Here is a 15018-nt window from a genome sequence, read left to right on the forward strand (position 1 = left end):
GGGCCCAGCCGCTCCGCGGCATGTGGGATCTTCCCGGACCGGGACACGAACCCGTGTCCCCTGCATCGGCAGGCGGACTCTCAACCACTGCGCCACCAGGGAAGCCCCAACTCTGCATTTTAATGAGCTCCCCCAGGTGCTGTGAGTGCACATTCAAATCTGAGAAGCACTTATTTAGTTGAGTCCTAATGCCCATCCCCCTGGATGCCCTGGATGTCAAGGGTCTGTGAAAGGGTGGGTAAGGAGTATCAGTCCCCCATGCAGATCTGCTGATAATGGTGTTTGTCCCCAGGTGTGTCTTCAACGAATGCTGGACCTCCATGACACCTACGGCGTGCAGTATACCTTCGGCTTGCCGGGTCTGCTCGGAGGCATCACCAACATTGTGCTGATGGCGCTTCAGGTCAAGTGGACCAAGATTTCCATGTAGGTCGCTTGGCTCAGCCCCTTATCACCCCATCCAACTCAGGAAGGAGTGTGCCCAGAGCCCTTGGCCGGGGCAGCGGTGCGGGGGGTTACATTCAGGGCCGGGCAGTCAGAGGCCTCAGTGAATATTCGTTGGCCAATTTATTCTGAAATTCTGCCCAGCCCCTACTGTGTATGGACTTATCACCTGTCCAGGCCACTTCTTTCTAAAGCAGGCAGCTTAGGTGCAGGGCAAAGGCAGACAGTCCTGAGTCCTCCCCAAATGCAGACAGAGCAGGCAATCAGGCTCAAGCCGATTGAGCCTGTTTTTCAGTCCCTGGTGGTTTAGGTTGTGGTGAAGTGTGCCGTGGGGTCTTGACCTCTTACTAGCTGGGCCATGCTACCTAACCTCTCTGAGCCTCTGTCACCCAATGGTAAATGAAGATAATGATAATTCCTCCCCTCATAGGGGTGTTGGATGCTCCTTGAGGCCAGTTACTGTGTGGTTAAGAGGATTTGATATGTTAATATAGGAAAATGCTGAGTACAGCCCATCCCTGAGACCCAGAGAGGGAAGGAGCTTGGCTAAGGTCACACAGCGAGGTAGGACCATGGGTCTCTGGACCAGAGTCAGGTCCTGTGCCCCCCAGACAATGGACAGCAATGATCAGAACCCTGACCATCACCTTCTGGAAGTTGTTTATCTTCTTGTTTCTTTCCTTTTTTTTTTTTTTTTTTTGCCGTGGGGGGCAGTTGTTTATCTTCTGAATGTGACTCACATATAATGAAAGAGTGACTTGGGCACAGGGATAGATTTTTCCAGATGAACTGAGTTAGTGATAACAATAATAATATTACTGATGACAATCAGTACTGTTTATTGACTGCTTTCTAAATGCTAGGCATTATGCTAAAATCATTACATCATCATCTCATTCAATCCTCACAACCACCTGGTGAGGTATTATTAGCTTTCCCTAAGAAATGATACTTCCGGGGAGTTAGCTGTCCAAGGTCATGTGGCTGAAACCTGGCTTTAAAGGTTGTGAGCACCTGCGGTGGGTGATGAGAGCTCATCGTTGTGGAGGTATCTCAAAGAAATCATGGAGGTCTGCGTCCCTCAGTTCTAACAACAGAGACGACCATAGCCCCAAATTATAGGAATCCTCTATGAGCAGGTGAGATATACCTCCATGAGCTGCTTGGGGGTGAGGAGGATCCCATTTGGGGGTGGGGAGGGGATGGTCTGTGTGAAGCAGTGCATCTCTGTAATGGACTCCAATGATGTGCCTGCCACTGTTTCAATAGCTGTGCGACTCTCAGCAAAGCTTTTTCCTCTCTCCGGGCTCCTGAGTTCCCCTCTGTAAAATGAGGTGTTGATCTAGCAGGGTCCTACACTCAAATACCTGTAGGGACCAGGCAGGTAAGGTTAAAACTGAGACCGGTGAGGGGAGGAAACTATGGACATTTGCTCTTCAGTGCCAGGCAGCTAATACCATGCAGGGTCCCAGGATAAGTGTTGCCAGATCTAATGACTTTTCAAAAGTCCGAAGTCCAGAGTTTTGCACGTACTCTCCCAAGCATTGGCAAAAGATTCAAAATCATTAGAAACATTGTGTGGGCCAAATTCTGCTCGTGGGCTGCCGACCTGGAACTTCTGGACCACCTACCCTTCCATCCCCCAAATTCTGTGATTCTGTGGCTCTCCTAGAACAGTGGCTCTCAACAGTATCAGCAACACCTGGGAACTTGTTTGAAATGCAAATCATACCCTACCCCAGGCCCACACAATTAGAAATCTGGGGGCAGGCCCAGCAGTCTGTTTTAACGAGTCCTCTGTGTGATTCTCATACATGCTCAAGTCTGAGAACTGTGGGCCTATAGCAAAAAAAAAAAAAAAAAAAAAAACCAAAAAAACAAAGCAAAACTGTCAACCAGCAGTGTGCTGCTAAAGGATTAACAGTTGGCTCTCCAGGGAAACAAAGCCCTGACTTAGAGCATTTGCTGATTTCTCCCTGTGGCCAATTTCAAGCCATCAAGGTAACACCCCTGAACGTGGAGTTGAGAAGAGCTGAGAACTATCGGCCTGTGTATCTGTGTGAGCTGGCTCCAGCACCCCTCTGCAAGTCAAGTCTCATCAGGATGAGACAGCCGAGGACCAAGAAGTAGTCCTCTCTCCTCGGCGGGAACCTGGCAAAGGGAAGGGCACAGTGACAGCAATGACCCCTCTCAGGGTGGCCTCTGGTCTGCCGGAAGCAAAGGGCACAGGCTTCGGGGACAAACAGACCAAGGTCACATTTACCAGTTGTGTGACCTTAGGCATGGTATTCAAACTCTCTTTAAGTCTCAGTTTTCTATCTGTAAAATGGGATAATAAGATCCATGTCCCAGGGCTGCTGTGAAGATTCAGCAACATATAATAATTAAAGGGCTCAGGACAGTGCTTGGCATGGAGTAAACACCCAACACATGGCCCCTGTCTTTATGATGGTTACTGATGCTGCTGCTTCCGTAGGAGGGGCATCTGGATGTAGTGGAAAGATGGGGAAAGGACTGAGCTGGCAGTCAGAGCGCTTTCTGGGAAGTGTGGATCAGCTGCTTTATTAGCTCTGTGTCATTGGATGAGTCAGTTGACTTTACATTCATTCCACAAACAATAATTGTCGATTTCCTATTTGGATGAGCCAATGTAAATGAGTCAGATGCTGTGCTTGGAGGCTGGATGGAGCATTTTTCACATATTGTGGGATTTAAAAAAAATAAATTTATTTATTTTTGGCTGCGTCGGGTCTTTGTTACTGTGCGCAGGCTTTCTCTAGTTGCGGCGAGCAGGGGCCACTCCTCGTTGCGGTGTGCAGCCTTCTAATTGCGGTGGCTTCTCTTGTTGCAGAGCACGGCCTCTAGGCGCACGGGGGTTCAGTAGTTGTGGCACGTGGGCTCGGTAGTTGTGGCTCACGGGCTCTAGAGCACAGGCTCAGTATTTGTGGCGCACGGGCTTAGTTGCTCCGCAGCATGTGGGATCTTCCCGGACCAGGGCTCGAACCCGTGTCCCTTGCATTGGCAGGCGGACTCTTATCCACTGTGCCACCAGGGAAGTCCCGCAATTTTTTACTTTCTTAATGGTATCTTTTGATGAACAGTAGTTTTAATTTTATCATAGTCCAATTTATCATTGTGCCCTTTATGTTTAGCTCCTGTGTGTCATGTTTAAGAAATTTTCGCCTACTGCAAGGTCACACAGGTGTCCTCCAAGGGCCACTTAATAGTTTAAAGTGAAGCCCTGGGGTTGCTTTGAAGGAGAGAGGACAGGCAAGTATGTCCAAGGGGGTAGGCAGGGGAGATGGGTCTGGGGGCCAAGCTGTACTCCATCTCGCCCTGATAGAAATAAAACCTTCATCTTTAATTGCCTAATGAGGAAACTCAGGACTGTGAGAGGTTAAGGGCCTAGGGTCGTGCAGCTAGTGACAGAACTGGGACTTGAACTTGGGTTTTCTGACTTCTAGTCTAGTTCATCGTTCGTGGGGGCTGAGAACTAAAGTAAGCCAAAGAGGATTTTGAAATCCCTTCTTCCCCTTCTACATGTCTGCATAGCTTTGTGGGAGAATGACAGGAATGTACTGCCTAGGGAGGGGACATTTGTTCTGCTGGTGGCTCTTCCTGACAGCATCACTACTGATGCAGTCTCTTCTGTCCCCAGTGACCTCTGCAGCCTAATGCCCAAATGTGACCACCTCTGCTTTGTCATTTCTAGGCTTGGCTACCAGATACTCACCGACTCCGGGGCATTCAGCTTCACCATCATTATGGGTGTGGGATCTGGTCTTCTGACAGGTCAGTGTGAGACCACCCTTCTTCCACCATTGTCCAGGGCACAGGGCCTGGGCCTAGACTGCACCTGCCCCATCCCTGGACGTGTATGTGCCCATCCCTTTCCCCCTGAACCCACCCCCTCAGCTCCAGCCAAAGGAGGCAAAGAGCCCAGACCTTGATTAAAAAATAAAGGAACACAGAATTACAAACTTTCATAATTGAAAGGTCCTCAGAAGTCACCTGGACACTGCAGCCTCTTGAGCCCAGGACTGGTGATTTCATCAAATTTTGCACAGAAGACCAAGGAGACCCTTATGCTACAGAGCTTACCTTTTACTCCCTGAGAACACCTAAACACTATTTTGTTCAGCAAATATTTGTTCAATATCTGCTATGAGCCAGGCACTATTCTTAGGTACTCAGGATACAGCAGTGAACCAACCAAATTCCCTGGCCTCATCGAGTTGACATTCTAGATGGGGAGGGGGCTTTTACCATAAACAGAAAAAAATAAAATAAAATAAAATAAAAAAATATATGTGATATGTCAGGTAGTAATAAGCACTATGAAGGGAAATAAATCAGGGTAGGGGGAACGTAGAGTTATTGTGAAGGTGGGCTGCTCTTTTAGAAGGGTGGTAAGGAAGGCCTATCTAAGAAGCTGACTTTTAAGCAAGGACTTGAATGCAAAAAATGAGGGAGATACCATGCGTTTATTTGGGAGAAGAACATTCCATGAAAAAGGACAGCAAGTGCAAAGGCACTGAGGCAGGAGCATGCATTGCATGTTTGGGGAACAGCAAGGATGTCAGTGTAGCTGATGTGGATGGAGTGATGGGGAGAGTGGCAGGTGTTGAGGATAGAGTGGTAGCAAGCAGCCAGATCATTCTGAGAGATGGGAAGGCATTAGAGATCTGTAAACAGAGGATTGATGTTTTTTTGCTTCTGCAATATGACAGACCTGCAAAGAATCTTGGGGAGATACCAGTTTGCCAGTCTTACATGCTAAGTGAAAACATGCATTCTGTACAGAACTGTTCACTGTTATTCTACAAGCAAACAGCTTTTATTGGTTAGACTTTCATATATTGTATCTCTAAGCATGGAGTGAATGCCAAATAAGAGACAAAATAGCATAAGTAGACACTAAGGAGTTGTGTGATCTTGGGCATGTCACTTTGGGCATTGGCTGGCTTCTCTGTAAAATGAAATGATTATAGTAACTAATCATATGGCATCCTTTCAGCTCTAAAACATGTATGAAAGTACTGTTTGGAGTTTTAGAGAGTGAGATTGGCTGGAATTGTTTTAACGTAACAATTGGCCTCAGCTTTCGACAGAGTCTGAGGTGATTAATGAAATACAGATAAGAAAAATGTCTCTAGCCATCACTTTACATTCTATTCATGGTGGCAGTCCAACCCTGAATAGGCTTGCCAGATTTAGCAAGTGAAAACACAAGGCACCAATTTGGAATTCAAAGGTAACTGAGCATCTTGTATTTTATCTGGCAGCCCTACACCTGGCCTCTCACACCATTTACCACTCTCCCCAGCGTGTGGAGGCTTCCTATGCTTCACTGAAGCCAAGAAAGAGAATAGAGGAAAGACACTCCTATTATTCCTTTAAGAGTTAAGACCAACCAGCTTTCCTCTTCACATGTTGCTTTCCACATGAGGGAGCCAGTGATAAAAAAGGACTTGGACAATGGAAGTGGAAAGAGGCCTCCAAGAGGCCAAGATGGCAACAAATTGACCCCCTAAAGCCAAGCATTTTACATGTGAAGAGACCCCGTTCTGTGGAGCCCGTCTATAATATATACACTTATTTAAGAAACCATCTTATCAAGCATAGTTATGGGGTTTCCCAGGTCAGGCAGATTAGAAATAGCAGATTAGACGTGGACAGGTTTCTAGAGGCAAGGCACCCTGGTAGAAGTTAGAAGTGAAAGCAGAGAACCTAGCAGGAGAAGAGAATTTCCTAAAACCAGTCACAAGAACATGAGAAGCTTGGGCTGCTGGAGAACAGGCCAGTAACCTTCAGCAACTGTAGCCCTTCTCCGCGTTACCCAGCACATTTCATAAAAGGATTTTCCTAGGAACAGTTCTGATTTTTTTAAAAAAGTCTAAATGTGTTCAGTGTTGTCTCATAAGACAAGAAAATATAATAATTTTAGAGGATTTGCATCAGATGAGTAAGCCTCAGCTATCTGGAAAATATATGCAGGCGACAGGGATCATTTCTGAGTAATTCTAGCTAAATGAGGTGTGCTGATTGCACTCTACATGCCAATATCAGTTAAAGGCACGCACTATAAGACGAAAATATGAATAAGCACACACCTACTCTTGTTAATCTTACTATTTAATACATTGGGACTGATCATCATTAAAAATACACAGATAAACCTATCAATGGCATTTCCCTGCTTCTCATGAAAGGTAAACACTACTTTATGTACTGGAAATTTGGCAGACTTTGAGTGACTGGGGAAGGCATAGGGCCCGAGCTCTCTGGGCGGAGGAGGGATGGGTGAAAGGAACAGGCACAGAAACAAGTTGTTATAAACTACTTTCCTAACAACTGGAATCTTGAGCTGAAGTCACTGGGACTTTATTGGAACCAGTGAGGATGGACCTGCAGGGGTGGCTATTTGAGTTGCTCTCCACGGTAGCTTTTGCATTTTAAATGGATCAGCTCTTACGTGGGGCACCGTCTAACAGGGTCCTTCTATTCCGTCTTGGGAAGTGTGTTAATCCATGACTATCGTATACCTCCCTGCGTAACCTAAATCCTTTGGATGTAATTGCTATTGCCAGTTCCTTTGGAAAGATGTCTATACAATTAATTAAGCTGGTCCAGGAAGGACAGTGCTTCAATTTGTCTACCTCCTGGTTGTGGAAGATAAAAGGATTTCTGTTGAGATACCATAGTTGACTTATAATATTTTGATTAATTTTGAGATAACAAATGCAATCATCTAAGTGTGTAACATTTAATTATGAATTTAAACAGGTTTGCTCTTAAACCTCAAAATATGGAAGTCACCTCACGTGGTTAACTATTTTAATGACCAAACTTTCTGGAAGGTAAGAGTTTTAACCTATTAATGTCTAAGGTTTTGAGTGAATGAACTTAAAAAGATACCTGGGTATAAAAAAAAAAAAAAAGGATACCTGGGTATATATGTTAACTTGGCATTTATGAGAGTAAAGTAACAAACAAACAAATCCAAGATGTGTGTGTGAGCGTGTGTGCATACGTGCGTGAGAGTGTGTGCATGCGTGTGTGTGTGTGTGTGTGTGTGTGTGTGTGTTGGTGGGGAGGTGAGGAGGTAGTAAATGTTTCCATTTCCCTGATGCCTCAAAATCACTGAGGGTCAGGGATGCGAGAACTGTCACTGGCCACATGTCTCCTCCCCACCTGGAGTCACCAAAGTGGGCGGGCGAACAGTGTGACGTGAAGGTGATGGAATCCTGCAGTGCAAGAACCAGAAGGACCACAGGGGCCAGCGAGTCCAATCCCCTCACTTGATAGACCTCCAAGTGGAGCCATGAGTATCCAAATTCTCACAGGGAGTGAGTGGCACAGCTGAAGAAATTAGAGCTAGTGGACATGAGAAAACCTGCAGCATAGGTGTCTGGGGTTATTTAGTCAGGGGACATAAAGCTCAAAGAACTCAGCTGCTGCTGAGGGTCTGTGTGACACTGTAGTGTTTGTTGTCATGACTGGGCTAGAAAGGAGGTCAGGGCTCATTCCCTGAAACCCCACTGCCCTCCTCCCCTTAACCTACGCTCACTGTTCACAAAGCATTCTGATGTGTGTCACCTTAGGTAATCTTCCAATTGATGCTGAGGTTGGCTGGGCAAGCAGGGACCCACATTGCCAAGTTATAAATGGGAAGTGGGGGCCGACAGAGGGCAGGCTAATGCCCAGCATCATGCCTTTGTGAGTGGAAGCGGTCCTTCTGAGTCCCAGGCCAACCCTTTCTCCACCCAGCAGGCCAAGATCCTGACCACTAAAGGGACAGAGAACCAGCCTTACTATAGGCCTTGGCATTTGTGTCTGTAGGGGCGAAGCAGAGAGAACCTAGGGAGAAAACCCACCTCGTCTCCCTTTCCTTCATCTCTGCGCTCTCTTTCCTCCTCTTCCTCTTGAAACAGCTTTCTAGAGGTATACCTGACAATGAACTGCACATATTTCAGGCATACATTTTGATACATTAAACATGTTTATACACCTATGAAACCATGACCGCAATAAAGGTAAGAACATATCCATCACCACCAAACATTTCCTCCTGACTCTTTGAAACTGCTCCCTCCTGACTCCACCCTGTTCCATCCCCAGGCCACCACTGAACTGCTTTCTGTCCTATAGATTAGCTTACATTTTCTATAATTTTATATAAATGGAAGCACACGGCATGTACTCTTCTTCGTCTGGCTTCTTTTGCTCAGTGTAATTATTCTGGGAGTCATCCACGTTGTTGTGTGTAATCTGCCTCATCTTGCACCAGCTTCTCTCTATATGGCTTCTCCCAACAGCTAGTCTCTCCCAGTCCCCTGCAAGTGTTCTTGCCCCTTTAGCAGAAGCAGGGTAATCTAGTGAAAGGACTCAGAAAACTGGCTTCATCCATCCATTCATTCCACAAGTGCTTATTGAGCAACTATTATATACCAAGCACTCTGCTCATTAACGAGAGATACCACAAATAGGACAAATATCCAGCTGAATTATTTGAGTTGCAATAAACTTGCTGAACAAATGAAGGAAATCTGAGGACCCCCGCCCCCAACACTAGCCCCTTGCAGCAGCAGGTGAAATGGAGATTGTGTCCCTGGAACAAGAAGACCTGGATTCTAGTCACCATTCTGCAAGGTCTGAGGTAGGCAAGACCCTTGACCTCTCTCACTGGTAAAATAAGAACAGTAACCTTCGTTCTACCTCACTGGGCTGTTTTGAAGACCAAATGGGGTCATAACATATGTGACCACATTATGTAAAATGCAAACTGCCACGTGAATGTGAAAGTTTATTACTAGGGGTTTAGACAACCACAAAGGAACGTGTAAGCCTAACAGCTATCATTTATTGCAAGCCTATTGTTTCCGACTCTGTGCTGGATGCTTTTCAACATTATCTGATTTTATCCTCGCAAAAACCCTGCGTAAGAATAAGGCTCCCCATCTGCAGATGAGGAGTAACTTGTCCAAAATGTCAGAGATAGTAAACGGAACAGGAGGAATTTGAATCGGTGTCTGTTTGGCTCCAAAGACACAGCATGTATGTGTTGTGGGCAGCTACTGGAGAATGGTTATTTCTCCCCTCATCTTCTGATGTATTTTTTTTACAGCTGAGTAGAACTATTTATTCAGCAGTGTAACACTTATAGCTTGCATTTAAAAAGCAAGAATACAAACTTCCAAAGCTGATAAATCCAGGGGTGATTTTTTTTTTTTTTTTTTTTTGGTAAACCATCCAAAAAGACATTTTAAACATTATGGAATGCCCTTTATTGTATGTCATAGAAGCAGACTACTGGGGGTTGGAAGGGACATTCCTTCACGGGTTGCCCAGACCATGCTCAGCACTTCCTGGGATGGGGCACTCACCACCCCCCAAGAACACCCATCTCATCCTTGGATGATTTTATTAAGATGTACTCATTCATTCACTCATTATTAATTCCATAAATATATTATCTAATATGTGATCAATATTGTATGAAGAGCTGGGGAGACAAATCTAAATAAAATTTAGTTCTAGGTCTTAAGGAGCTGCAGGTACTAATCCTTTGTCTTCCTGGAAATTACAGTGATCCTCACCCAGATACTGATTTACAAAAATCCAACTTATAATTTTTCATATGTCTTCTGCCTTCGCTAAGAGGATAAATTCTTTCAACTTTTAATTTCAGTTTCATAAACCATGGATTTTATTTCATGCTTTCCAAGGCACAAGGACCCATTGACATCCATTTATTAAAATGAAGAAAGGAACTTTTTTTTGCGAGTCTCCCATGGACAAGCCCCTGTTCTGATTATTGTGTGGTTGCAAACAGAGAAAATAGGGGTCTAAGCACTTAGAAGAACTGGATCTTTACCTGTGCACAGCTCTATCTATTAGGTACTAAATAAGTAACCCTGGCAGTAGCTGCTAGTTGAACCAGCGGAGGCAGAGGTCACAAGCTTGGGGAGGTCAGGATTTGCTGGACGTGGCTAAGTGACAGAAAGTGAAAGACATTCCAAGAAAGGGGAGGACTGAGAGCAAACACAGGAGAAGCATGAAGCAATTGGCTCAGGGGCGAGTTGGTGAAGAGGAGGATGAATGGTGGGCAGAGTCACTTGAATCATCCTTCAGGCGATGGGAAGCTCCCAAGGTTTACGTGGGGAAACGGTGCCATAAAATGAATGTTTCAGGGGTGAGCAGTACGACAGGATTAAGCATGTGGGATGGATTCTGAAATGACTGCAGTATACTCAAGATGATCCATTGCTTTCTGAACACGTATTTGCAGTTTATTTTTTACATGATTGTATTGCCAAGAAATTTAAACACCACCTGTTTTGGCACAAAAACGACAAAATGTGTTTTCCTCTTGCTGTTTTATGCAGAACAGCATAGCCTTGTCACACTGGTGTCACCCCTGCTTCTGATTTAAAATAGATGTTCTAGACACACAGTTAAGGGTCCAAAAATGCTCGTTCTGCCAAAATGAGGAGAGCCGGTTTTTAAAGCAAAGTAGGAAAACAGATCAGGAGTCTGCTGATTCCTCCCCTTTGGGAGAGGCCCAGTGGAAAGAGCCTTATCTGGGAGGCAGATCTGAATTGAGTCCTAGCTGACCCACCACAGGCTGGTGCCCTTGGGCAAGTCATTTTACTTCTGTGGGGTGGAAGGAAGGCTCAGTTCCTTCATTTGTGAAATGAGATCAAATTCGACGTGCTGGAGTCAGACAGATCTGGGTTCTACCACCTCTAGCTCTGTGATATCTGAAATGGAGATATCTCACTAGGTTGTTGGAAGGATTTAAGGGAGGTAACACGTGTGAAATGTTAGCACACTGATCCATAGAAAACACCGCATAAACTTTAGCTACTCTGATTTCTGGTTCTAGAATTCTGTGATCCAAGGCTACTCAACATGCAGTGATGTTGTATGGCAGGGTACCGTACGGCACAACCAAAGAACTGAGGATCGATTTATTTAGCTTGCAGAAGAGAAGACCCAAGGGAGACCTAAGAACAATCTTCAAACACTTGAGAGACTGTCATGTAGAAGAGGGAAAAGATTTTTTTCTATGCTTCTCCAAAGAATTTAACTAGGCCCAGTGGGCGATGCAGTATAAATTGCTAACAATTTGAACTGTCTGCAAAACGGAATAAACTACTTCACGTGGTAGTGAGTCTCCTGTCACTGGAGGTGTTCAAACAAAAGCCAGGTGACCATTAATGATCCATGTAAAGAGCTATATGAAATGAGATCTAGCTATCTAAGATCTTCCAATTCAGATTTTATAAAAGAACTTCTAAGACCTTTGTGGTGAAACAACATTTTGGGCAACATACGTTTCAAAAGATCAAGCCAGAATCAATATGTGTACAATATTAAGCATATAATAAGGGTTCATCTGTAATAAAAAATGTTTGCTTTCCTTTTACAGTTTCCACGTTTGGCTGTTGGATATTAAGCGAAAGCATCCAAGAAAAACAAGGCCTGTTTGAAAACAACTTCTTTTCACTGTTGCTCATTTTTTTATGTGTGCGACAAAACACTCATTACAGCAAAGTCTCCTTATGTACAATGAAACAGGTCAGAGATAGATTTGATATTAAAAATAAAATACTAAAAACATAAGGGATAATTTTATATTATAATAACTTTAAATAATTATGTTTGGTTTCATGAAAGATGATGCTATCATTACTTTCTTGGGTGCAGACACACAGTTCACAAAATTAAGGTTTTGGTTCAATTTTATTGACAATTCCTAGATTCTTTCTTGTGCTTAATAAAGTATTAAGCTATCGGTTAACTTATCTACATCAGCAAAGCAGATGATATAAAACAGGGGAAAACTAAGAACTCACTTAGATTTAGCCCTTGCAGACACTGTGCTTTTATTCCAGTGGTTTTACAAGGAGTTCCTACTCCCTGAGCATATCCTGAAGTTAACTGTGGGGAAGACATTCGTGGTCAAACGTGGAGATACACTGCCTCAAGATTTAAAAACTAGTTCTATGACCTCGAGGAAATCATTTAAATTGCCATGGTCTGGGTTCCCTTATCTGTAAGAAGAGAAGGTGAACTTCAACCCCTAAGATCACCTCCACTTCTCACATCCTGTGGATCTAAAACCTCACCAGGAGTGATTTGCTGTGAGATGATAGCAACACAGCCATTTCTTTGAATAGTTGATGACCAGGCAACATTCAAATTGTACACACTGGGAGAAAACTATGGCTGACATAGAAAGGGGACCACTGGGACTTCCCTGGTGGTCCAGTGGTAAAGAATCCGCCTTCCAATGTGGGGGACGAGGGTTCGATCCCTGGTCGGGGAAGATCCCACATGCCACAGGCCATGCACCACAACTACTGAGCTTGCGTGCCTCAACTAGAGAGCCCGCGTACCACAAACTACAGAGCTCACACCCTCTGGAACCTGCGCACCACAACTAGAGAAGAGAAAACCCGCCGCCACAACTAGACAGGAGCCCGCATGCTGCAACGAAGATCCCGCGTGCTGCAATGAAGATGCAGCCTAATAATTAATTAATTAATTAATTTAAAATAAAAAATAAGTATTAAAAAAAGGACCACAATTTAAATCTAAGAGATATTTGGCATTTAATGAATGGCTAATTGTAGCAAGTTTTATGAAAGAAAACATTTCAAGCTTTAGTTCTGAAGAACATGTATCCCACAGTTAGCTAGTTTATAAAGAAAAAAAAAATTCCCATTTTGCCAAAGTGGGGAGCCTGGGGGATAACAGAATTCCAAAGAGGTACAGACTAAGAATTCCCAGTAGTTAACATTTGTTATTATAATTGACCCTGCTGGTCTATCTTGAGCTTAGTGGTTCAGTACAGAGATACAATGAAATGGAATCCAATTTATTATCAAACCGACAACAGAATTAGTCACGTGAGTAAAGACCAGTGTCAAGTCCCTATCCTCTTCCTCTTTCCTTCCATGGTGGCTGTGGAGTGACTGTCAGCGTCCCACCAGGACCAGGTATCACAGCTGAGTTATTACTCACCCACTTCCCCGCCCCCCCCCATCAGTGCCACTGAAGGGACACTTTTGAGGAGACTGGAGGCAGGATTGTGGGGCTACTCTCTTTCAACATGTTCACTCACCACTTGGGAGATGCTCAATAGTTACTTACACTGAAATATTTACAGAATTTTTGGCAAAACCATATAAACCAAACACAAAGTATACTGAGAAAGAATTCTGACCACTGAATAGTTTTTTAAAAACAACAATGTTTATATTTCATTTAACATTTGACACAGAAGAGGCCACATTTAAATAAACACATTAAATCTTCAGAACACTTTAACTGCAGTTTTGCACCTTGGATATGACAAATACTCATATAAGATGCTTCCATAATTTCTTTTGTGATTTATTTTTATTTTTACAAATTATATCATGATAAAACGTAAAAAAAATTTCTCATGTGAAATATTTTTCTTTAACATTTTACAAGTTAATCATACGTATACCACGATAGATTTTGCTGTTGTTGTTGTTTAAATAGGGAGTTCTCATGATTTTAGTATTATACAAATTTAAGTTGAGACTACACTCAGAAGTTTAGAAAATGGCATTACAAAAGACTGGGAGTGAGTAGTGAAAAAAAAAACCAAACCCATGCAGGACTTCTCTGCAGTAATAAATCAGATGTTTTCACTGCCACAAGTCTTCAGTGCGGCCAAACTTAAAAACGAGTCCTCTGTGAATAAAATAAGAAACATCACATGACTAGCTGAGTTTGGTAAAAGGAAGACTGTGTGAGATTTAGAATCATGGGAAACTAACAACAAAGAATAATTGATGAGTTGTATGGAAAAAACCCATGGGATGTATCAGAATAGAAACTGATCATTCTAAGGTAGTAAATTCTTTCACTGTGCTCAGCTGTGCTATTTACCAGTAGCTTACCTGCATCCTTAACTTCTGAGTTTGGAGACATATGCCCCTCCTAAAAAGTTAACCAATGTTTAGCATGTAACCATTATAAGTCTGATTTTATCTAATTCATTCAACAAGGCTTTTTTTTTAAACATCTTTATTGGAGTATAATTGCTTTACAATGGTGTGTTAGTTTCTGCTTCATAAAAAAGTGAATCAGATATACATATACATATATCCACACATCTCCTCCCTCTTGTTTCTCCCTCCCACCCTCCCTATCCCACCCCTCTAGGTGGTCGTATGGAAAAAACCCATGGGATGTATCAGAATAGAAACTGATCATTCTAAGGTAGTAAATTCTTTCACTGTGCTCAGCTGTGCTATTTACCAGTAGCTTACCTGCATCCTTAACTTCTGAGTTTGGAGACATATGCCCCTCCTAAAAAGTTAACCAATGTTTAGCATGTAACCATTATAAGTCTGATTTTATCTAATTCATTCAACAAGGCTTTTTTTTTAAACATCTTTATTGGAGTATAATTGCTTTACAATGGTGTGTTAGTTTCTGCTTCATAAAAAAGTGAATCAGCTATAGGTATACATGTATCCCAATATCTCCTCCCTCTTGCATCTCCCTCCCACCCTCCCTATCCCACCC

General features: G+C 43.5%; 2 protein-coding genes across 4 annotated transcripts in view; one reads left to right on the top strand and one right to left on the bottom strand.

Annotated features, from left to right (window-relative positions):
* Positions 1-12002, top strand: part of LOC102988618 (RH-like protein) — a 35650-nt gene extending 23648 nt beyond the window's left edge. The window contains exons 7-10 of the mRNA XM_007128557.2: positions 293-426; positions 4157-4236; positions 7231-7304; positions 11879-12002. Coding sequence (XP_007128619.1) covers positions 293-426; positions 4157-4236; positions 7231-7304; positions 11879-11905 — 315 coding nt within the window. The 3' untranslated portion in view covers positions 11906-12002. The remainder of the gene's footprint in view (positions 1-292; positions 427-4156; positions 4237-7230; positions 7305-11878) is intronic.
* Positions 12003-13760: 1758 nt separating this feature from the next.
* Positions 13761-15018, bottom strand: part of TMEM50A (transmembrane protein 50A) — a 23464-nt gene continuing 22206 nt past the window's right edge. For all 3 annotated transcript variants that reach the window (XM_007128560.4, XM_007128558.4, XM_007128559.3), the window contains exon 7: positions 13761-14178. In XM_007128560.4, the coding sequence (XP_007128622.1) occupies positions 14133-14178 (46 nt within the window). In that variant the 3' untranslated portion in view covers positions 13761-14132. The remainder of the gene's footprint in view (positions 14179-15018) is intronic.

The sequence above is a fragment of the Physeter macrocephalus genome, chromosome 3, assembly GCF_002837175.3.
Source record: "Physeter macrocephalus isolate SW-GA chromosome 3, ASM283717v5, whole genome shotgun sequence".
NCBI classification, from domain to species: domain Eukaryota; kingdom Metazoa; phylum Chordata; class Mammalia; order Artiodactyla; family Physeteridae; genus Physeter; species Physeter macrocephalus.